General features: G+C 38.3%; 1 protein-coding gene across 14 annotated transcripts in view; it reads right to left on the bottom strand.

Annotated features, from left to right (window-relative positions):
* ABLIM1 (actin binding LIM protein 1) overlaps positions 1 to 24,853 on the bottom strand; it is a 221,297-nt gene that overhangs the window by 17,295 nt on the left and 179,149 nt on the right. For 8 of the 14 annotated variants that reach the window (XM_042787562.1, XM_032988650.2, XM_042787553.1 and 5 more), the window contains 6 exons: positions 22,695 to 22,850; positions 17,778 to 17,813; positions 16,376 to 16,505; positions 6,080 to 6,184; positions 3,699 to 3,746; positions 1,260 to 1,406 (listed from right to left, as the gene is read on the bottom strand). In XM_042787562.1, coding sequence (XP_042643496.1) covers positions 1,260 to 1,406; positions 3,699 to 3,746; positions 6,080 to 6,184; positions 16,376 to 16,505; positions 17,778 to 17,813; positions 22,695 to 22,850 — 622 coding nt within the window. The remainder of the gene's footprint in view (positions 1 to 1,259; positions 1,407 to 3,698; positions 3,747 to 6,079; positions 6,185 to 16,375; positions 16,506 to 17,777; positions 17,814 to 22,694; positions 22,851 to 24,853) is intronic. The other 6 variants (XM_032988643.2, XM_032988647.2, XM_032988644.2 and 3 more) reach the window with 6 other exon arrangements.

The raw sequence follows: 24,853 nt of genomic DNA, 5'->3' as shown, positions 1-24,853 counted from the left end.
CAGTAATACTAATTTTTTGGACAGCTGAGCTCATTCTAACCGTGTAAGCAAAATACCACACTCAGAACATCAGACAACAAAATGAAAAACTTGGGGCCTATGTGTTTTAGTGATTAATCTTATACAATGCCTTCTTATTTCTGAATAAAATATGTCCATGAGCACATTTTGATCTTTATAGTTTCCAAACAGTCCTGTTTAGTTTCTCAGGTGTAACAAAATCACCTGATAGCCAATATACAAAGCAATGTTACTGGAAACAATTAAAAGCTGTCATCCACTGCCTGGAGACTGAGCTGAGAGCCAAAACTTCCAACACAGGCTCCACCTCAGACATACAACATAATAATGCTGTAGTTATCACAAGCACTATCAGGAGAGTTTTGAGGATGTAGAGGTCACTGCTTTGACCGTAATGTTTGACAGATTGCAATCCTATAAAAAGGACATTATCAATAAATTGTCATTGCATATGCAGCCCCTTCAGTTCATTACTGAGCTCTCCCACCCTGTGTCTTTTCTCCCAGCAATTCTATGAAAATCCCATTATGATGAAAACCATGCACTCCTTCACTGAAACCTGAAATAGCCAACACCTTCAGTGTTTCAGACATGATGTCGTAAATGAACCAGGCTAGATAGACTATTTTATGCTATAGGGGTCAATAAAAATTAACAGAGGAGAAAACAAAACAAAACAAAATTAAAAATGATGATGCACATGATTTAAAGAAAACAAAATAAAGATACCTCTAGTGTCATAACACGGAAGAAAAAATACAAAGTATGTAGTAACAGTAACTCTGAAAATCAGGATATTTTTAGTCCATTAATAGTTCCACTTCAGTCACTGCTGCTTGCCATGGAATTAGTCATGTGGTTGGAAGCAATTGTATTTTCTGTGGAACATCTGCTGTTATCTTAGGACTAAAAGATTAAATAGACAATAACTGAAAGAAGTCAGGCTTGTGTGACACACCACAATTTTAAGCTACTGAAGGGGAGTTCACACAGTTTGTCTATGGGTTAATATCTGTGATCAATTCCAAAGTCCTTTGGCAAAACCTCTTTTACTCGGTGCTATTCATTAGTTTAAAATTCACAGACACTTGGGGGTCTCACCAGAAGAACTGCATTTTGTGGCGAACACCTGGAGTGGACACAATCTTCACTACCCATTTTTACAGCTCCAGCAATAATCTACTTTGGTTACCAGTACCTTTTAAGCCACATCGCTTGCGTCATTGTTTTTTGCATACCTATGGCAGCAAGGGAGGGAGGACCTGGCCAGTGGTCTGTCTCAATCTTTGGTATCTCGTTGGGTGCTGGTGCATGAGCTGCTGGGAACTTGGAGGACTTGATGATATCCTCGGAGGACTTGCTCTGTGCTGCCAAAGCAGCTGCATCTAGATGGCAATCAGGGAACTTAGCTATGTAATAATCTGTATCAATATGAAGGTCTTTCTTATTTTGGCAAAATTTTATACTTTACAAGAAGTTAATTTTCAAAAGAAAAACTTTTCATGATTTTCTTTTCTTATTGTAATTTGAAGCAAAGTAATGTCTTTCTCTTGCCAATAGATTGGAATAAAACTCTCCTCTCCTCCTTCATCCCCACCCCCAAAATAACCCCAAATCAGCTTTAGAATTTACTAGGATTGCATAGTGGTAGAATGATTGGGCAACTCTAACAGTATTTGCCAGTATCTCCTAAGGACAGCTGATTATGAATGAATATGAAATCAGATTTATGTATTGATCTGCCTTCCCTCTAGGACAAGAAAACAAATAGTTCAGAGGAACAGTACTAATATTAATTCTACTGATGCTAATTATTTCCTATGTTTCTGTCAAAAGCTGCAAAACAAACAAAAAAAGAAATCTGAAACAAGTATGTTTATTTAACCAGTGGATTTTTTACGCTGCATGCCATTACTTAGGAGCACGCAGTAGTAGTAAAAGCAGTTGTGATTTTATTAATAAATACTAAACTCCATTCAGATCAACTTGGCAGGGAAAGGCATTTGCAATGAAATGAACTTCATCAAAAAAATATCTCAGCAGTGGGGCATCCACTTAAAATTCCAGTCTAAGTCAAAGTCTCTTAAAAGCATATGAGAATGTGCATTATGGCTTTCACTTCTTGACATTAAGAAAAATTAAATCCAATAGGATTCAGTTTACATTAAAACCAGCCTTAACTACCTCTTATCTGCAAACTGTTAGCTCAAATAATTTTCTCTTATATGAAGCTATTGTATCAGAAGCAAGGATTCTGGACTTGGTTTTCCTCTTCTCTTTTTTTTAAAAGAGAAAGACATCTGTTAATGAAGTGAAGCACTGGGTTGCTCATCCAACACGTTCAGGGTAGTTTAGGAACATCAATATTAGATATAATTGGGAGTTCTGAGCATTTTATGATTAGGAAGCTCTAAGCATAACTGCAGATATGGAAGAAGCTGGTAAGAGTTTACAAAAGCATGACTTCGAACAGTACTTACGTATTAGAATTGGTGATGTCAGTGGTTAAACATTCACATGTTAATGGGAGGTGTGGAGATACATTAAAACCATAAAAATAAACAAAAATAACGTTAAGACTTTTTCCAAAATGAGCATATGATTTGAAACTTAAAAAGGAAAGAGGATAAAACCCTGATGTAATACCACAGAGCAGTGTTACTTGCAATACTCACTCCTGACTACAGAATGGACTTCCCAGACTTTCCTTAATCATCTCAGTTTAATGTCTCTCCGTCAACTGTTCATGTAAACCCTGCAGTAATGCTAATTTGCTACTTAACTCTAAATGTATTTAACTGGATAAAGGGTCTGCAAAGGGATGCAAACTCCAAGTCTTCAAAAAAAGTGGAGTCATCCGTCTTTCACCACATTACATAAAAATCATCTCCTACTCAAAGGTTTCTGTTCACAGCAGAAGGGAAGAGTGAACATACCCCTTTATAACCAGGACCTTGCTCTGAAGTACTAAGGACTGCCAAGGCAGTGGGCTTCTGCCATCACTTTATTTCAGACTTGTAACAAGAAAAGAACTTGCTACACCGAAAAGATTAGAGTACAAACACTGTTGTCCAACTCAGAACTCAAACACTTGGAAAACCAAGCACAGCATACTACCTGAGCTGTATCACAGGGCCTGAGAATCAAATTAGCTTTGTCAGTGATAAGTCACCTATATTATGTTCAATAATTAAAGATTCTTATTTATAGCCACAGGTACATTTGGAATTCCAATCTGATAATAACATCTCCATCTTTGCTGTTGAAATAAATTACTCTATTTTGTCTGTTTAAAATAAGGATATTCCATGAAGTCCCTGTCAGAAACAGCTTGTTGTTAATCCACTGTAACATGATCAGTACCTGTATCCTGAAAATACAGACTTAGAGATGTGAAATAAAGGAAGGTATAATACTAAAAAGACAGCAAACCTCCAGTTAACAGCATTTTTGCCATTAATATCCACATGGCCAAGATTTAAACCATATGATCGAAATGAAACACCATGCTTTAAAACATAATCACTCAGCAGGACATGCAATAACAGCTGTTTCAAGCCTTGACTACTAATTTTTTATGCTTACAAAGTGAAAACTGAATACTTTTCACTAGTCTGAATGCCTTTCAGTTTAGTTGACACTCCAGTTTGGAAACAAAAAAGGGAAAGATCATTTACCGTGTTGTTTGTAGATGGGTGGTTTTCTGTAAATGTTGACACCTTGATCTGTGAAATTGAGAAACAGAAAAATGGGAATATGAAAACTACTTCATTTGTAGCTAAAGATAACTCCAACACTAAAACAACAGACAGACCAAATCAAGGATGTAACACAAGAGAAAGTCAGAAAACTATTTCTAGTATTATAAAAAAATCAGATTATTTAAAGAAAAGAAAACATAAGAACAAGTGAAAAGTCAAAGACATGTGGTATGAAGTCCTTTGGAGCTGATTCTGAAACATGTGGATGCATCCAAGTCATGAACCATTAATTTTAAACATTTAGAAGATTATCAGTGGGATAAAAGTTAGAGAAGAAATGCAAACAAGCAAGACATTTCAATGGTGAAGGTAGAAGCCATTTGGGGAAAACTATCCCAAATAACTTTTGTTGAAAATTGTGCTTCAGTCATAACAGCTCAATTTTCTTTCCAACTGACTGGCTGGATTGAGCAGAGGAGAATGCAGTGAGCCTATAATTCACTTTAAAATTCAGAGAACAAAATAACTGCCTAATACAGTGTTTTGAACAGTCAACAGCTACATTTCAGTGAGTCAAAGGGACGCTTTATGCAATGTTAACTGATACACTACTAATTCTCAAACCACAAGGACAGATTTTATTTCTTTTTTGTAGTTTTTTTTTTTAATGTAAGGCCCACCGCATTGCACATTATCAATGTAAATCAGAATAAAAACACTTCCCAGAACTCTAATGCAGTAAATCTACAGCATATCTAAAAGATATCATATTTTTACAAATAACAATCTAAGACAGGAACCAGTTTGTTCTAAACTACCTTCCCACCAAAGCCAACATTTCACGTATTCAGCACAGCTACAAATACAAAAGTTAATCCCAAATCAGTGCTACAGTGCAAAAACTCATCAAAAATCTTATTTGGAAACCAAAATGAGCTACTGGAAACTAGAAAATGAATGTCAGAAACCCATTTTTATACTTCATACTGCCTGAAAAAAGTTTTCAGTTACATTAAAATGAAAGATGAAAAAGCATTTTAGAAATACATGCCATGTATCACAGATCCAATTAAAGTGCTACAGGAGACAATTTAGCCTTTGGCATTAAGGAAAGCTAACCCTTAAAACCTATCAAAACGAGGCAAATCTTACTCTGCAGAACGCTATATCCTTGACTAAACGGGCAAATTCATTGCACACAAAGACGCTGAGGTATTTCATTCGTGTTAGTGATCTGTTATGGCTACTTGACCAGCAAATAGGTATAAACATTACAAGGGTAGTCATGCAGTACTTTTGCGCACACCTATATCGGAAAGCTGTAAGGAGGACAGGAACACAGCTCCTTCTGTGGCTGCACGGCGCCAGCTGAAGAGGACAGCTCTCCCACCATGCTAGGATTATTACTCAGAGCTATTCATGCAAGTGCGCTTTAGCTTACGCAAGTCAAAGTGAGCCAGGTTAGCTTCAGCAGTTACAACAGCCTACCTTAGCCAAGCCAGGTCACACTGACTGAAAGGGAAGTTCCCACAAACAGTTTATCTGCCAGATCTGAGGAAAGGAGGAAGAGCAGTAACCTCTGGCAGTACGAAAAGATACTGGACTGAAGGGGATCTAAAGAATAACTGGATATAATAAGGCTTTCAGCTAGCACTGATATAGTCAGAAGATGCATGTCCACAACCCTAGGGACATACACCCTTGTCCCATCAAAATCCAAGACAGGTGATCTTCTCAGGTTGGAAGAATTGTGTAGCTGACTTCAAAACAGAGACTGCCCTTTATAGAGAGGAAATCCTACAGCATATATATCTTTGTGGCTCTGCACGTCTCTCTGAGGACACCAAGCCATTGCACAAAACAAGTAAAGGAACATTCTCATCTGTTTTTTAAAAAAAGGGAACACTAAACTAGAACTGTTGGGTTCAGGACTGAAACAAGTCACAACAATCTGAACGAACAACACACTTAATGGCTCACTGGTCAACTCTTTTCTGCATGTGAATCAAAACCAACTCCTCCAAAGTTAGCAGAGTTATGACAGTGCTCAGCTGGTGCAACTGGGAGAAAAATCAAGCCCTTTACAGCTCATATCCAGCTCGGAGGCCATCAAGAGACCCTGAAAACCAAGGCATTCTAACAGTGAAACACCTGACAAACGGAATACGTAAAAATTACAATGAACCCCCCACCATTCCTTAACACAGTACTCCTCTTGCAAGCCCAGGAGCAGTCCTGAACCCTGAGGGTGCCCCCCATGGTAAACAGCGTGAAACGATGGAGACAAGACAAAAGTTACAAAGGCTACATTCTACACTGTGACAGGACACCGAGACACATACAGTGCCAGCTCCTACCTGGAACATGGAAATGTTTAGGGGCCTGAGCGTAAGTTGGAGTGAGAGGGCGGCTGTCGGGCCGATAGGGGACAGGGGAGTTCCGACCGCTGGACGGCTCATTGCCTCCAATGAAAGAATGGAGAAAACAAAATGAGAAAAGGGAGAGCAATAAAAAAAAAAAAAAAAGCAAGCCCAATCAAACCCAAACAAAACTGGTGGAACCAAAACCTCAAGGGAGAAAAGAAGTTGAACAAAAAATATAAACACAAAACCAAGAACTGGTAGACGTGGTGACTGTTTTGTTTTTTGTTGTTGTTTTTTTTTTTTTTTTTTCCCCTGATATTCCTGCAGAGACAAAAATTCATGTTCAGGTTGGAGTTGAGGTTTGAGCAGCTCAGACTCATTCTGTCAGCATGCAGGCAGGAGCTGTGTGCTTGTAGCTGGTGATTAGATGGGCAGCGTGGAAAAGAAAAATGGAAGGTTACTTGGCAATGATTTAGTACAGAGATTGATATTTGGAGTTAAAAGTTGCAGACAGACACAGAGCATAGTAGTTGATACGCAAACCCATAATGAAACCAACTCCCAAGCAGATAGAAGCAGATGCTGGCAGCTACTACAGTTCCCTAAACCAAAAGCATACAGAAGCTAGAGATGGAAAATAGCAGTTAGGTCACTTGGCCCATATCAAAAGGCATAACTGTTCCTTACACACTCTTTCATTGGTTTAGCTCTCTGGCAGAAAATTTTTGATACTGCAAAATAATTCATAAAGCAATAAAGTCCAACTTGTGGCTGCACCCATATCACTGGTGTCACCTGAAATCTCTGTCAATGCCAAATTTGGCTCTGGTGACAATATTTCACCACTGCTGATTTAGAAAATATGAATCTAATGTCTAAAAACTTAAGTTCCATTTTGTACACATGGTTTGCTCCATTTGTAGGATTACTCTCACCAGGACTATTCCTTTGCCTCCTAACAATCCACCACAGCAATCCAACAGCTCTGAAAGTTCCCATGTCTGCCAGGGCAAGAGGGCTGTTGCAGAACGATGCTGATTGATCCCCAAGTATCAAGACTTAACAACCAGATAAACACATGACTGTGTGTGTACCATCAAAGAATGTTGCTTCCTTTTACTTTGTGCCATTCTTCACACTAGTGCAAACCTGCACAAGGAAAAACCGTCCATATAGGTGCCTATTTTACATGGGTGTGGGTGACCACGACAGTGAAAAGTAGGGGAGCAAACCCCTTCCATTTTTCAGGTATGCACAAGGGCTTAAAAAACTCTAGAAAAGTTGGTTAACAAAGCAAGAAAAAAAAAAAAAGGCAGGTAGACAAGTACATTAGAAATATAAAACACAACAAAAAACCATCCGTAGGCCTCCTTTCAGCTACAGGTTTCCTATGTCCCATTAGAGGGCCCAAAGCCTTGGACTCGGCACACATTTATATAATTGGGGGGAGGGGGGGTGGGGGGGTGGGAGAGGGTAGTGGGTGGGGTGGAAGGAAAAAGGAAGTTTTCTTTACATTTTACACAAAAATTCCTCTTTTACTTGAATGGTCATCTACCGATCTAAAAGGCACCAAAAGGGAGAAAAAAAAAATGCTCTTTACAAATCTCACTGAGACAGATGTGCCACAGAGGCCTCTGCCAGTATACAAGCTAATCCATTTGCACATACATGTTTTTAAAATTACATGCGTATTTCACGGCACTTGGCTGTACAGATTTTGTCCAGAAGAATGCATGTGCAAAATTCTATATAGACCACTTGGATATTTCAGCCCTAAATGACATGATGTTCTTTCATCCACATGAGTTCATGGTAGTTCTCTATTTTGAGTGCAGCGATGCTGAGCTTCTGGCCGGGTAACAGTCAGTGTTAGGTTTCCTAACTCCTAAAAGCAGTACGAATGATTAGTTAAAACGATATTGTCTTATCTCAATCTATGGTCCTTTACTTGGCATTTCCATTACTTGTGTTCTACTTGTCCAGCCTTTGAGATACTGTGATGGTGAAACATCAAACTTGGTTAAGCTGATATTATTTTTGTATTTTGTTTTTACTGAGAAATTGAGTTACTTTTCAGAAAAATCATTGTTTTATGGGGGGGGGGGGGGGAATAAAAAAATCAATTTTGAGATGGCCTCAAGATCTAGTTAATTCTAAAATTTATAACTTCTATAGAGACATGTCATTCTGCCTTTCTGCCTCCATTAGCAATTAGTATATTCAAATTGACCTGTGAACTTGTCATAACAGAGGAGTCACAAGTACATTTTACCTGTTGGGAACTGGTAGTCAAAATATGGGCATGTTCAATTTACAATGCCTCTATCATCAACGCTACAAATGCAGGGAAAAAACCCTTCTTATATCCACCTGTTTGTCTTAGTCAGACACAAATAAGTATGCTCACATCTATAAATGTATGTCGGCTAATCTTGTATCTGGTACACAGATAATTTGTTTAGAGAGAACTGGTGATGTTGTATAGTGCACGCAGTACCAGGCAGACAATTAGTGTGGTATCATCCTGCACGTGTTGCTTTACAGATGTCTCCTTTGGCTTCTATTTCCTGGGGTTCCTGTGCAGTATCTCTCTTCCTAATGACTCCTACGAGTACTGACAAATGACTCTCCTTTACACTTTCTAGGATGGCAGTTTCATTACCTCCAACCACTGCAGGAGGGAATGGCACATCTACTTAGATTCTCATTAGATCATCCCTGAGGAGCCCACTCTCATAATGAGGCTTAAGTGCTTCAAATGCAGCTGAAAAATCACCCACAATTTATGAAAGCTGTGCCAATATCTGTGGAATATGCATACGCACACAGGAAAGCAGAGCTGCTATCCTGCCTGCACCTGCCTCCAGGGCCTCATGGCTGGTCTGCTTGCAGCTTTACATAAAAGTAGGGGCTGTGCATGCTCTGAATTTGGGTTCCTTGCTGTGCCTACACAGGAGAGGCTCTCTTGCTATCTCAGATATGCCCTAACTAGTGTTAACTCCACAAAGCAACAAGAGCACTCCAGTTTGCCAACACGATAGGAAAAGCTAGTTCCCACACCCCTGGCATGAAGTTGAATATGTGGGTGTAGGGGGGTGGGGGATGTTAAGAGATAATGGAGTAAGTTTAATATAGAAATCAATCACTTGAGCACAGTAGCCTAGAAGTGAAATTCAGAGGCTTTTTTTTCCTTCATTCTGTTTGTGCCATCAGGTAGTTTCCATTTTCTATAGCTCGATTTGTTAAGCAGGTTCCCCTAGCAATCAGTAATACAATTGCTTGCCCATACACAGCACAGTGTAATGCAGCTTCCTGCTGCCTTCTGAAGTGTTTGCCACTGGGCAATTCACAAGCTAAGTTCACAGAATCAGGCCAAAACCCCCATATGCCACCAACACTGCGCCTTCTGTCAACTTGCGACCAACACTGAGCCTTCTGTCAACTTGCAATTTAATTGTTCTGCTTCTGAATAGACACTGGAAAAAGGACTCAACAGCACCTGAAACCCTACATCCTATTCAGGTTTTGTCAAACTATCATTCATCATCTTGTCCAGATGTGTAGTCCTTATTTCCCACACAAAACTGAAAGCCATGAAACAGCCAAAGCACGGCTACTTTCCAGAGCAGAGCTTTACGCTGCATCCCCCAAACCCTGGAAATGGTTATCACACACAGAGAGCATTTGATTTCAGAGACCTGCCTCAGGCAAGGAAAGCAGGAATCTATGAAAATCAAGGCCCAAATTCACTATTAAGGTAGGCAGATTCCTTATGGGAAGGTCTGTAAGCAGAGGAATACGCATTACTTTGGAGCTCTTTTTATGCGGAAATCTTACGGGGGCTTTGCAATATTCTCGGATACCTCGGAAAAATTCTAGGCATGTTAGATGAAATCCTGGCTCTCAATGAGAGTTTTGTCTCTGATTTCAGTAGGGTCAGGGTTTCTTTCATTCATGGACTTGTTTTGATTCTTTCTTAGCAAAGACAGTACTTTATTGAGACAAAACCAAATCCAATAGAGTCCAAATGAGATTAAATGAAGTCTAAGCTGATGTATATTATACCCTCTTCCAGCTCGCTCAACATGTATGTTACATCAATAAATTCTCACTAAGACATTCTGAGGCATATTAAGCCCCTTCATTCCTCAAAGTTCTTTACATTTGGCCTTGTCTGCAAAGCTTGAGCATTACACTTCTTTAAGCATTGTGTTGTATGAAAACGCACTGTAACTGGTCTAAATGTGTACTTTTCTGGCTTGATGATACAAAATAACACAGGCATAATGTGTCATATGCCACTTTCATTATCATTATGCTGTCTGGAAATTATGCCCCTCTACCAAAGCAGTTTTGGCATGATCCATATTCTCCGACTTCTGAAGGAAAAACAAAACAAAACTATATATTTATGAAATCTTTCTTAGAAACTTACACCCAGTTCATCTTCCTGATAAAAGTATAAGTGGCTCTGAGAAAGGCTGGCCAAGTAAACAAGGAGATCACACAATGCCTCTTCTTTGAATCACTACAAATGTATCTGTCATATCTAATTAACCTCTAGAGTGCTATAGTTCTCGTCTCAGATATATTCACAAGGGTCTAGTTCCCTAGTAGACACAGAAATGCTGCTCTCAGTGTAAAATAATGCAGTTCTTTAAACTTTGAAAACAGACACCTAGAATATCCAAGGCAAACCCCTATGGATAAGAGTATCAGGGAGTTGCATTAGATGCAGGCAGTGCCAGAATAATCTCCCTTTTCTGCCACGCAGATGTAAAACGGGGGTACGTGCACACATGTGGTATGCAAGGAGCACAAATGAAGAGCCATGTGGGAAACCCAGATCAGCCTCATCGGTTGGTAACAAAATATCTATTTATGAACATAAAGTAGTGAAGAGGATACACCATATATAGTGCAAATGGACTTCACTCAATACTACTTGAATGTTAAAAAACCCCACAGGACACCCTCAAATTAGATACTGGGCAAACTGTGTTACCTCTTCCTATAAAAACACACCTACATGTTGTAATAGTAGAGAGGTTTATTTAACAAAAATTCTTACCAGTCCTCATCATCTTGCCTTTATTTAAATGCATGTGCACTGTTAGTACATATATGCATATATACACTATGTGTATTTTCAGAGTATATCTGATTAAGAACTATCTTCCACCATATTCCTTTTACAGGAAAAGCCAGAGTTTTCTCTGACTTAGGGAATATTATGAACATCTGTTCATCTGTTTTGTGAGCACATTGTTCATCACTTAACATGCTGGAAAAATTACAAATGTCTTCAGGCCTTTTGACCCTTTCAATATTTTGTAGTCATGGTAAGACAAAAACTTTTCCTAAGCTATTTCAATAGTTACTTATCTTCACCTTAAACAAGTCAGTGAAATAATACCAATTTTTAACTAATTTAAGTGTAACATAGGATCTCACTCTATCTTTGCCTGCTGTATGGGAGAATCTTCTGTAACCACACAGGTACATAGACACTGAACAAATCACTAACAAATCCTTCCATTTGATAGTGTCAATATATTAATAGCCAAACTTTTTCACTATGAGATTGAGATTTATATGATGGTCCTTCTCTGAAGCTTCTGCAATGTTTCTTATGTCGCCCATATTACTGGGACTGTGGCCCTACCAACTCAATTCCCTGTAGATGTTATTCAGGTACCTAACTTCTCTACTTAGCTCTTATAGTTGCAGCATCTCTTTCTGCTGTCCTATCCATCCATCCGAACATCCACTGGAACAGTCAAATCCTCTTCAGCCACTGCTCTTCCCAGCATGTCCAGATGGAAAACGTCACTTAGAAGCATGGCTTACGTTTGGCTACACTGCTCACCGAGAAAATTGTTGCTCATGTTCTTTACTGACTAATACTCCCCCAGTCAGAATGTCACCAGGGAACTCTGCAATATTATTTCATGCTTTCTTCCAGACCATTACCAAAAATGCCCCAAAATACTTCATCTGTGTACAATTTATAAAGGTCTGAGTTTGGCTCAGTGTTCTGAGGGAATTCAGCTTGCAGTGTTGAACTGAAACACAAAAGTGGTTTCTTGGGGTTTTTGAGTAGTCTCCTTCCTCCACAGGGGGAAAAAACCCACAAACAAACAAAAAACAACAAACCCCAAACCTGAAAAGAAATTAAAACCATGCGGATATTCCCACCACATTAATCTAGCCATGAAACTTATGTCACCTTAAGAATGTGGATCTTTCTCTCAACCTTGAAAGACTACTCTTTCAATTCAGACATGTGATTTACAAGATTTGGGTACCTGCTACTTGCCCCTTCTCAAATGTACCACATCCTCAGATGGTGTACACTGTCACAGTGATATGGACTTGAGTTTTCAGGAGCTTTGCTGAGCTACAACACATAAATCTTGTCCAGGCCTAAGACCATTATGTAAAATTTTCAGAAAATCATGGATTTTTACAATGTCTTACATGACATATCTGATAAGAACCATACCCACCCCTTGGTTTACAGTGCTTGTAATCCCACTTGGCCTTTTGTACTGATAACTGAGATACCTACCTAATCTACATGCCAGGTAATTCTTTGAAATCTGAAAATAATAGGCATGGATTTCCAATAGTTCTTCTGATTTATCTGTTGAAGAAGCTATTTTCTCAACAGAAAAAGAATGAAAATGCCACTTGAAAGAGTGTGAGCATTAATTTGGATTTACAGCAAAAAAATGTAGAAATTGCAAGGATTATGAATAACTGCATGCTGAAATGAGCAGTGTATCTATTTTTAAGGGTCCCAATCTTTTAAGTTTGAAGTGAGATTTTTTTTTTATAGTGACATAATAGGAAAGTTGAAAGTGTCTATTAACAAAAATAATCTAAGAAAAGGCAAGAGTAAAATTAGTCATGGTGATCTGAATGCTCGAAGAGCTATAATGTTGAGATCTATTAGCATTTCTTGACAATTCATGCAACAACTTCCTTGCAACTGTTTTTGATTATCTCCAGTTTATGATTATCTACATTAATCAGTTGTGCCAGAACAGAATCTAAGTTCAACTAACTCAATTGCCTCCTTTTGAGCTCTTGTGGGTGATATAAGCTATGACATTCTCCCCCAACAGAAGAGATGGCATAGCCAGAGATTGTTCTAATAGAAATAAAACCACATTCACAGAAAGCAAGAAAGAAAACTAAAATCTTACTGAGCTGAATGAGCTCCTTGAAGGGCCACAATGAAAGAACAACTCTCCCCCAAACTAAACCACAGAAAATAACAGATTGAAAAAAAGATAAATGACCGGATCTTCAGATAGGGTAAATCCCTGCAACTCTGCTGCCTTCAGCAGAGGCTGCTGATTCCCACTAGGTGAGGAGAGGCCTCGAGATTTTAATTCTACTTTGTTGGGCACTACTTATTTCCAGTGTGATTAACAATGATTAACTTCCTCATTGCCACTGATATTTATATAATCTTTTTTTTTTCCCTTCTCCATATCTTTGATCACCTTGCTCTCATCCAGGTGATATCTGTAGTCAATTTTTACATGCATCTTTTAAGAATGTGGAAATAATAATTAAATGTGATGTGCTAACTGCTGTAGAGATTGTTATGTACTGTTTTAGAAAGAAGCTAAGTTAGGTACATATAGGTTCTAAATAGTAAGTGATAATGCTTTCCTGTATATTTCTAATAAGAAATTGTTTGAGGACTCTTCAACTAGGGCCCTTAGAAATGACATATTTCCTCCAGAAAAAGGACATTATGTCTATTCTAACATAGTTTTAAGTGTACCGGCGCATTCCGAGGCATGCTCAGCTATACAGCCAATGACAACCTTACGGAGATACACCTTATTAGCTTTGACAGAATGCTAATAAATCTCCAGCCTGGAAGGTACTCCCTGGGGAGGCCTGGCTCCTTACCTTTGACATGGGGGATGAAGTGGTGTCGGAAGGGGGAGTTGGGGCGGGAGTCATGGTGAGTGGAGCTGAGACTGCTAGTGCGCAGGTATGACAACCGCTGCACACCAGTAGAGAGCAGCTCTGCGGCAGCAGGGAATCGGGGGGCAGAACAAAATGAAAACAAAGAAAAACAATAAGAGAAAGGCAGGGAAGGAGGCTTCAAAGGAAGAAAAAAAAAAGGCATTGAACAATTAGGATTCTGAAAAGAAGGAAGGAGAAAAAAAAATGTTAAAGACGTACCGAAGGGTTCATAAATGTTAGACAAAATTACAGGAAGTATTAGAAGAGAGGCTCAGATTTGAACTGCATTACTGACTTAGTATAACATTTATTGGCTTAACGAGCTTCTGATCTATGCCTTGGTACCAGCATGCAAACATCACAAACATTGATGTTCAATTAGTTAAGAAAGCAGATGTTTTGAAAAGTGCCTGACCAAAAAATATCAGTCAAGAGGCATGCAAGCTGTTTTCTATTGTTTTAAGACATTCCAAAAATGTTGCCAAGTTCATCTAGGGCACTGCAGGAGGAAAAGGCTGCAAACTTTTTCAAAACTCGTAGCACTCAAATTTTTGAAGAACAGTATGCTGACAACGTCAACACAGCGGTTCACTTCTCTCTGAAGGACTACCTGGGAGCCAAAGAGAAGTTATCTGGGGCCACTGGGTTTATTCATACAGAAACTATTCTTGCGAATAACATGATGATAAGAAGTTCCATTAGGAGAAAAATGGTAAATATACATGTGCTATTATTCAACATGAGTAATTATTATAGGAAAATTATGAAGTAGCATTAAAAATTACCCCAAAGCGGGGTAGCAAAGATCAAAATGATGAATTCTACAGAATTACTTCTGTGTCATATGAGAAACAGAAACAGGTGAGCCAAAGATGAGATAATCTGAACAGAGATAAGTTTGAACAAATATCTTCTCAGAAAATCCCCCAGGCTGAAAACTTTTGAGGATTTTGCATTTGGATCCAAACTCTGGCTTGAGCCCATCCGCCCATCACAAGAGTTACATAAACAGAGACTGCTTCTAGGGAAGGTCCTTGACTGAACACAGACAGTAAAACTCAATCACAGTAAAGTCTGGAATAGGGCCTGCATTTGTTCATAATGCTGATACAAGTGATATAAATGGAAAAATCCCCTCAGAATTGCCAGAATCAAGAAACAGAAGTTTGCAGCTTTTTCACACTTTTAAGTCTCTTCTGGTTTCAGTTGTAACGTCATCTTAAAACACAGTCATGTTGTCAGCACTAAGTATCAGACACAATTTGCTTCTGTCCCACCTCCCTTGGGTCCTTTAAAGAAGGCATTCACTGACAGACACAATTAGCTGCTTTCAGCCCACCCTTACCAGGAAATGGCTACAGCATTCAAGTTCCACAGTGGTGGCTCTATTATAAATCTTTAATTTTAAAAATGCAGCTCCTATTGTATATGGGCTTTTGGCATCCCAACTGTTCAGCTGTAATCACTAAGGAAGATGAAACTGCACATTTGTATCAATTTAAAAATGGATCACAAAGGTTTAATTCATTACCATAAACAAGAAAATCAGTCTTGAAATGTCTTAAATGAATAGCATTTAGGGATACATTTTTATGCAGTTTGGATGTAAATTAACAGTCCATTTCCATATCTTGCTTTTAGATACACAACCAATAATTTTAAGTGTACTGGGAACCTGAATGACCTGTATATTTTCTATATTGTACATAGAACTTGTATATCACTGCTAAACCAGTAAATGAAGTCTGTGTTTTTAAAATATTCCTAGGCAATTGCCTATGGTTTTATTGAAGAAATCCACCTTGTGAACTATGAGTCTATGTTTCAAAAAATTACTAGCAATTTGGATTATCTGGGGGTTTTGCTGCTGAATCTGAAATTCTATGGCTGCATCAAGCTTTAAATGGAGTGTTCTTTAGGCGGGAGGAATCCTACATTACTGACTTCTGTATAGTCAAGCCATAACTTTTGTTTCCAATACGTGCTATTTTTCCTAAATTCCAGAATGAAGTTTGTGATTCACTGCTGCAAATTTTTGCTCACTTTCAGAAACGTACAAAGGTTTAAAAAATAACTAATCAGATGTATTTATGATGTAAGAAACACTCATCAGACTAGTGCAAAAGATTGAATCCATCAAGAACAAAATAACAGGTAGAAAAGGAGATATTAAAATACACAACAATTTTTCAACGCTAAATTTTCACTGCTAAGAGAAACAAGTGCTTCTCTGTGCCATTAAATGACATAATAAAGAAACAATAGTTTTACATATACTGCTAATGCAGTTGCCCTTACCAGGTCTGTGGAAATGCTGAGGGGAACGTGACATGGTGGGTGTGTAGCTATGACGACTATACACTGGAGAATTAATGGAGCCCTGACTAGTAGACCTGTGAATCATGCGATCCCGAACATCTTGATAACCCTGCAGAACAGAAGCATTCACTAATAAATATAAATGCACATTACACATTTTTAGCAGCACATAACTTTCACCATCTGAAGACATCAGCAGAAGCTACCAAAACAACGATATCCCTTAAGCTCTCAACTTACTTCATTATTACTGTTCTCTAATGATCTGTTCCAAAGACTTCAATCCACTTTAATAGTCTGGGTCAGTCTTGGAAGGTTCCAACTCCACCTGTAATTTCTATTAAATTCTATATAAGCCTAGATTTGCCCACATTCCTGTGACTCTGTAAGGGAAGCTGCAAGGAGTATGTCTGTCCTGCAGTGTACTGCACAAGATACATGAGCTAGCCTTCAGCTAGCTAACTTGGAGACTGGCAAGAATTCAACAGCTGCAGCACAGAGCTCTCTGTGGATTAATTTACCATGTGTCTTGACTAGCTACATCAAAAGGTATTTAGTATCCAAATTGGATGCCCCTTGTATCCGAAAACATGACACCTTATTGTACAGCAAAATTCAATTTACTTGGTTTCCTGGGGAAAAAAGAGCCAATAAACCCTACCCCCAAAACCCCACTCCAAAACAGAACCCGCCCTCCCCACGCCACAAAGCAAACCAAACCAGGACAAAAGCGACAGGACTGATGTTAATGCATGAAGATTTACAAGAAATTTTATAGTAATTTTTTTAACACATAGCAATCACTACAACTTTTACGTTGCAAATAAGCAATGCCACCCACCCCCAAAATGACAATGATTTTGCAATGACATCTACTGTATCCTGACAAAAGATTTCCCAAATGTTTCATGTTATTGTGACGTTCAAATTAACTGCTATGGAAAAGCAAAACCAAACGAAACCATAGTTATGCTTTTTTCAAAACAAAGCTGCAAATGTTTAAGTAGCAAATATGGCTTATTACTTAGATGCTCCAAGCATCCTTTTAGCTCAAGTAAATCATCCAGCTCCTGAGATTTGAGTTTGCCTGTGCCACAAGAAGGATGAATGTACAAGAAGTGACTTCTTCTGGCCGAATCACTCTGCTTTATAGACAACAAACAGGTAGGAGTGGTAGCTTCCTTTTTTGTACAATCTGTCAATAAGAACTTTATGTTTTCTTCTTGGAGTTGATTTTTGTCAAGTTTCAACATTCAGAAAACATGCCTATGTGGCAAACAAAGATGGATCAGACTGACCACAAAATCAAGACCTGCATTTGCTGAGGTGAATAATTCTAATCACAGTAAGACACTGCCCCCAAAGGTTCCACCAAACTTACTTCTGCAGAAGGGGTAGGTGATAATGTCCTTGGAGACTGCAAAGACATAAAAATATGGTTACTGAAACATCACTGCATGTGCTAGGCCAGAAAATGACAATCTAAACATTGTTGCAGATACACTGACACATGACAATGCAAAATGGTAATGCAGAAATTACTGAGGCCGTTGTAGCACTGACACTTGCTTTTTCCATACTGCTCAGGAACTGATCCATAAATCACTGAAACAAAATTTCTGGGAGAATCTTTATAAGCATGATTAATTCAGTCAAATACATGTAACACCATCTCTCAGCCATCTAATCATTGTGGTAATTAAAACATAGCTGTAAAGATCAAAATCAGAAAGGGATATTAATTTAATAACCATGTCTGTTATGAAGAAATCTTTAATGTGGAAATCAAAAGTAAATGATCTTAACTCATAGTTTTGCATGGAAAATCAGAAATATGGAATAACCTCCAGGATGAAGCATGTTTTTCCTCCAACACACATACTCCAGAAAAAATGCACTTTGCCCCAAGACCTTATGCTTCATACCCATGCAAAGGAGTACATAGCTGTCATCAACATTTCTTTGATATGATCTCCTTTAAATCTCTGTGTTCTTCCATGGTTACGTAAGGGAAACATACAGGAATTACAGGCATGTATACTGAAAGAACTGCGCAAAGGCCAGTGGGCAGAAATATACACAATATTATGAAAAGTTTCTATTACAGAGATAGAAAAATTGAGGCAAGAAATATCTTTAGAAATTAAACATAGGATTATGCATTCATTGGTGGTACAAACAAGAATAAAGGCTATATATAATTACCAGTTATGCGCCCTTTAATCACAAGACAATTTGAAGCTAGAAGATCAGGATTTAATTATTTCCTTTATGTACTAAACCTTAATATTGTTTAATTGTCATAATAAACTGGCCAAGAGTTATGCTTTTAAGTATGACCACAATTACTATAGGATGATACAGCTATTAAGATAATGTCTAAGAAGCAAAACTGCTGATTCTGGTTCTATTACTACAGCAGTAGTGTAAAACATATGCAGAAATTCTGGCAATAAATATCCAGCTATACATTTTGCATTGAGAGGCCATTAACTCTTATGGGACTGGTGAAACTGTGAATGCAAAGTATCTGAACAAAGGAGTGACATTTTTTATTTGGGTACAGAACATCTCCTTTTCAGCAAGTTTCCATAAAGCGTTTTAAAGACCGCTTTCCTTACTTCCCATCAAAGCCTTGAGTATCTTTTAGACTCTTGTTTTTCCAACCCTTATAACTGCACAAGTTCTATACAGCAAACCACCATTTCATTACAGATCTAACAGCAGCAGCTACAAAAACTCTGCTCCACATGAAGCATGTTGTACACAATGCTTTCTAGCATCGTTCTCTACAAAAACCCAAGAGCTAGTCTAAAACTTTCGATATGAATAAAAAAAGCACATGTTGAGGTGTGCTCCCACATTTTTCTGCTAGTAATTTATGTGTTACTGTAAATAAACAAATCTCCATAATCTGTTGTGGTTGACAAGATGCTAAGGTAATGACTACTGTAAAAGGTAGTCACAGGAATCTAAGACTGGGAAGGCATTCCAGAAAATAATGTGCTGAATCCATGACCAACCTTTCATGTATTTTTTACTCCATCACTGACATCATCTCGTTACTTTTTGGGAAATGGAACCACACACTGCAGTCAACTTACTGTTTTATCATGCACGAGTGGAGTGAACTGAACTGCCATACCTCAAACTTGGAGGCTGCCAAGGAGTGCCTGGTTCTTCAGGGTTTATGAGGCCTTTTAAAATTTGGTCTATTACAGAAGTCTACACTAGTCAGTTCAAAATACACTGTGCAGCTGACTGAGAATAGCTCAGTTCCAGAATAGTAAGCCAGTGGAAAGAGAGTGATAACTCCAGATTGGAAACACAAAACAAAACAAAAAAAGTCTGGGTAGAGAGCCTGTTCTGACCCAATTTACAGTAAAACTTCTACTCTCTGCAACAGACTTAATGCTCTATCACTTTGAGTTCTAAGGGGCTGTTCTAAGATCTGAAGTTGTACAGATTATTTTGTGCTCTGGGAAATTTCTGCAAATTTTTACAGGTGTCATTTTTTAACTCAAGTTCCAGCATTTTGCACCGACCTAATTTTAACTGTTTTCTTACTGAACTACCAAGTAGGATGCCTGCTCCATTTTGAAACATCTATCACATTAGAAAAAAACCTCTTTTCTCATTTTACAACAGCTTCTTGACTGAAAGCTGTTACTGACATTGAGTGCTTTCAACAGACAGAATACTAGAAACAAAGAACATGCAGGTAAAATTCTGCTTCTCTCAATATTTATGCAGTGTAAGTCAGAGCTGAGAAAAGATGATTTCAGTGCTTATCAGGTTGCTGCTAGCAGGGCAGAAGTTAGAAGACATGAAGAACTTGAGTAACAGTTTCTGGAAATGTTATCACTTCATTAAGGGTTAGCCTCAGTAGCAGAAAATTTATTTACAGATCTCATATATCTTCATCTCTTTTATATTAGAAGTTAAACCACCCCTTCATGAGCTCCGTTTCTCTGCCTGCTAACTGCTGGTGAGTCTCTAACTAAAATGCCCGTTCCCACTAGATGGTGCTATGTGAAAACATTTTTCATCACAGACCTTCAGAAAAACAAGATTGGGCTTTCACTGAACAAAAGAGATTGAGTGAGAAACTTCTCAAAGCATCTCCCTTCCTTTGCAGTAAAGAACAAAGTCTCGTGCTGTGTCTTTTCACTTTCTGGCTAATGTATATATTCTTCTTGTAGCCCATCCCCTGTAATAAGGTCTACCTGCACTACTGGATTAACTATGGTGCCTCTTGCCCAACTCCCTTGTACACCCAGAAATCTTCCTTAGCTGTTTGGTAGTTTTGTTTTGTTTTTTTAAATCATGGTGGGTGAAGGGAATTTCTAGTGTACAAGCTTAAACTCAGGGTCCTCTTTTATTTAACACTACCACATACACACACACTTTGCAAAGAGAATGCAGGTTAAATCATTCAAAGTCTGCAAATCACCTCTTGTTTTTTAAAGATGATGGTGACTGATGTATGCTGTACCAAGGTTGCTGTCACTCGATTACCACAACACAAACACAAAATAAGAGATCACTCCAACCCAATGGGCTTGTGTTCTCATTAGGGCAAGGGAAGGGAGGAGAAACAGGTACAAAGAGGTGAGGTAACTTGCCCAAGGTGACAGAAGTCAACAGTAGCATTGGGTGGAAACCCCAGGTCTTCTGAAAGGAAGGTGAGAGCCCTTCTGTTTCCAGGACAAATTTCTGCAGTCACCAAAAATTAACTGGATTTAATGCTTCTGAAAGGAAGGTGAGAGCCCTTCTGTTTCCAGGACAAATTTCTGTAGTCACCAAAAATTAATTGGTTTTAATGCTGGTGAAAATATGGGGTAAGAAAACCCCAAAGTCTTTCGCATATCCCCAGGAACAAGCATAACAGCAGACAGCTTCCACCATAATTCTTTGTCAGTGAGAAGCTTCCCATTAATCATTAACAAAGAATTAACCTTCTCTGGGTAAGATTAGTTCCTCCTCTGTGACTAACAAGAAACTTGTGTTTGTAGAGAGTTTTGTGGAATGGGTCAGGCCTGTTGGAGGTGGTTGGAGGTCACCAATGAATCTCACAGTGGTTCTGAACCAGATGCCAGTTGGATTCACTACCAACATAAAATCAAAGTGGGAAATTCTTTAATATTCTGACCTGTCAATCTCTTATCTTATTCCTGGGCTGAACAGTCTCCTGAATTTCCAGCTCTGTTATAATTTAAAAGACTAACCCTGTAAAATGTTAAAGAACACAGGAGAAAACCAGAAGAAGCTCTAATTTGTTGGTGGGCAGAACACTTTGCTAAGAAAGTAGATTATCAGTCACAGATCTGGGGATCTTCAGACCACTGGTGCCTGAATGATTTACTGTACTTCCTTTTTCCTCAGTTTATCTTCATATTCAATTCAGTTACAGTCATTAAAGTCACTGAGATTGTGAGGAAGTAAATCCATTTCCATGTCCACTTAGATCTGCATTCGGGAAGTCTGATTTACAGTCAGGTGGTATTATATGACAAAACATCCTTCATGATCTGCACTGGAACCACATAAATAGTAATTTCAGCTACGGAAGTTCACCTGAGGAAACTGGGGGACCCTACAACCTGAAAGATATCTTTAAATACAAATTTAAGAGAATAAATTAGAGAGTTTCTTTCTATCATTGCAGGATATAAGAACCTTTACTAAATGTCAGCAGTTTAAAATGTGAGACAGCTATTTCCATAACACAACTAACCTGCTTTCCCAGGTAGAAGAGCACTTCATCCTGACCTAGTTCAGATTTTATCCAGTATGTCTGGCAAAGTGCTCCAGAAATACATTCCCCTTCAGTACGTGTGAGAGAAAGCATCCCGTTGACCTTAAATCCTTTTGCTGCCACAAAACATCATGGTATTCCTCATATTCTATTCTGAATATCAGTGCTCCACAGCACACCACCAGGTTGGCTTTTGCCTCATGTTCTGGACTTTGTGGTACCCAAAGACTACGATATCCACGCGAGTCATGAGAATTCGCATACAGACAGGCTGCAAGCCTCCCCCCTGCCATTCCTCTGCCTGTGTCTGGTGTTAATGAGGGTGCTTAATTATATGCTTAATTGTGCAGTTTCACACATGAGGCATCATCATGATTGTTCCCATTAAGCCCAGATCAAACAGACAAAAAGCACTGTGAACAGCAGCAGCAACAATATTTAGGAGTGTCAATTAGAAACTGTTTCAAAAGAGGATAGCAGTGAAGCAGGTTTTGAATAAAGCATATAGATAGCAGAATGAGTTGCTTGTCAGTTCATTACCTCTCCAAGACTCTGTCTCTCCTGTCTGTCTTCGTAGGCGGAAGTGTAGAATGGCTCATAAGTAATAAGGTCTGGACGTTCAATATCATAAATGGCCTTGACTTTGGGAATGGCTGCTAAATCCTTGTAATCAAGGATTTCATTGTCTACTTTTGCCTGAAGGTCAAAGATAGAAGATAAATTAACTTACACAAATGCACTGGTAATTTCTGTTTAGCACAGTTTATGATTTTTGTATATTTGTTGTCACACTGTTGCTACGGAAAACCTTTTTTGGCACTCGATGTGAAAAGTGATCGCTGATTCTTCTCCAGCAGGCCTCCTCTGCGAAAGCACACAGTGTTTTCTCAGTTTAGGGAAGAAAGAACATGGTATATATAGATCTAAACCAAAAGTCTCTTATCCCCAGTAGTGAGGTGGAAACTTCAGATCCGCAAATGACTCATTTTGTGGCCTCAGGCAAGTATTTTCACCTTTCTGCCCTTGTTTTCCCCTATGTAAAATGTGTGATAACATCAATTTAGTTTGCAGATTATGGAGATTATGAGAGGATTCCATGCAGAAGACCACAGACAGAAAGTCAACTTATAATTGTAAACACGAGAGGAAATACAATTTCTTACAAGGAAATAAAAAGGCAAGCAGGAATATTTGTCAGGACTGGGTATCCAAACTCCCAACTGGAATTATTATAATGCACTCATCATTCAACCTATACCCAAAGTTCTGACTAAGGCATATGTTGCTTACTAACCGCATACTACATACTACTAACATTAACTATTTTTTTCACTAAAACTTCAAGGAGGTCTTGACTACTTAAAAAACAGAAGTAGGACAATTAGTTCCAAAGACAGCTACACCCATTAGAAGGAGCTAGAAAGAGGCTTTACATATAGTTTAGATAGCTAATATCTTTCCTTACTTAAAAGATGACTATAAAAAAAATCATCATACATTCTTACCTACCTTACAGAAATACATTTGATGATTAAAAGTGAAAGAGAATATTCAAATTGGTTTTCGACTCTTCTACCAGATATTTTATTTATTCATAGTAGGTTGCACAAGAAAACAAGGCTGAGCTGTTTCTACTCACATTCGGTTCCATTCTTCCTGAGTACTAGCACACAGTATTTTCAGATTAAAGTGCATTTGCCTTCGCAAGCTCTCCAAACAACCACTGGTTTTGGTGGTTCTTAAGCAATGCCATAAATGAGAAACAATACACAACATTTTTTGATAGAGAAGTAAGGTTCAAAATAGTTAGGAAATTCACTTTCTTAAAATAGACTCAAATCTGTTTAGTTTTTACTTACCAGATGCACTGAGGAATTAGTATTTAACTCAAACTCAGGATTTAAGATTTGTAATTCTGGTATTTTTTCTGCATTATTATACATGTAAATGATAAATTTCTGCGTCTTACACTACATTTTCACCTATATAATCTTAAGGTTATCTATAAAATCAGTGAATCAATATTATGTATAGGCAACAGAAAAGAACGTTTGCCCTGTAGTCTGCCTCTTCTTCCCAGCATACCTTCATCTTTGCTCCCGTCACAAGGGACTCTCTCTCACTAACTTGCCTTCCTGTGATTTTTCTTCCTTAGCTGTTATCTTCCACTTCTGACGTGGCTTTTTTGCAGGTTATCAGAGAGCATGTTTTATATGAGGATAAAGGCTATACGGACTTTCAAGGAACAGGACTCAAATAGATGTTTAAATAGATGTGATCTTTTGCAAATGTAGGTTATATGCATGGAAATACAGCAAGTTTGAGAAGGCTGAGTTGTTCTGTTATTCACTCAAGTACATCTGAGTTGATACTCTTCCTCCTTAGAACTGAATTAGTACAGTCACAAAAGATTACTTTTTTCTGACCCTGTGGACTTCTCTGCCAAGAAAAAAAAAAAAAAAGGTACAGACATTTATAACACTGAAATGCCTGGAAAGAGAAAAACATAATTATTTTTAAAATTTTGGGCCAATCTTCTGCTAAGGCATTTCCACTTTTAATTTCTAAGATCTTACAGGCTCAAAAGGTACCAAGAATGAGGCCAAGAAGTGAAAGAGATCATCTAAAATAACGAAAGAGGATGTTGGATTATAGAAGGAATCATATTAAACTCTACATCTCAGGTAACCACAAATAAA

This window comes from Tyto alba, unplaced genomic scaffold (genome assembly GCF_018691265.1).
Source record: "Tyto alba isolate M040663 unplaced genomic scaffold, T.alba_DEE_v4.0 Super-Scaffold_1, whole genome shotgun sequence".
NCBI classification, from domain to species: domain Eukaryota; kingdom Metazoa; phylum Chordata; class Aves; order Strigiformes; family Tytonidae; genus Tyto; species Tyto alba.
This window is presented reverse-complemented; position numbering and strand designations above follow the sequence as displayed.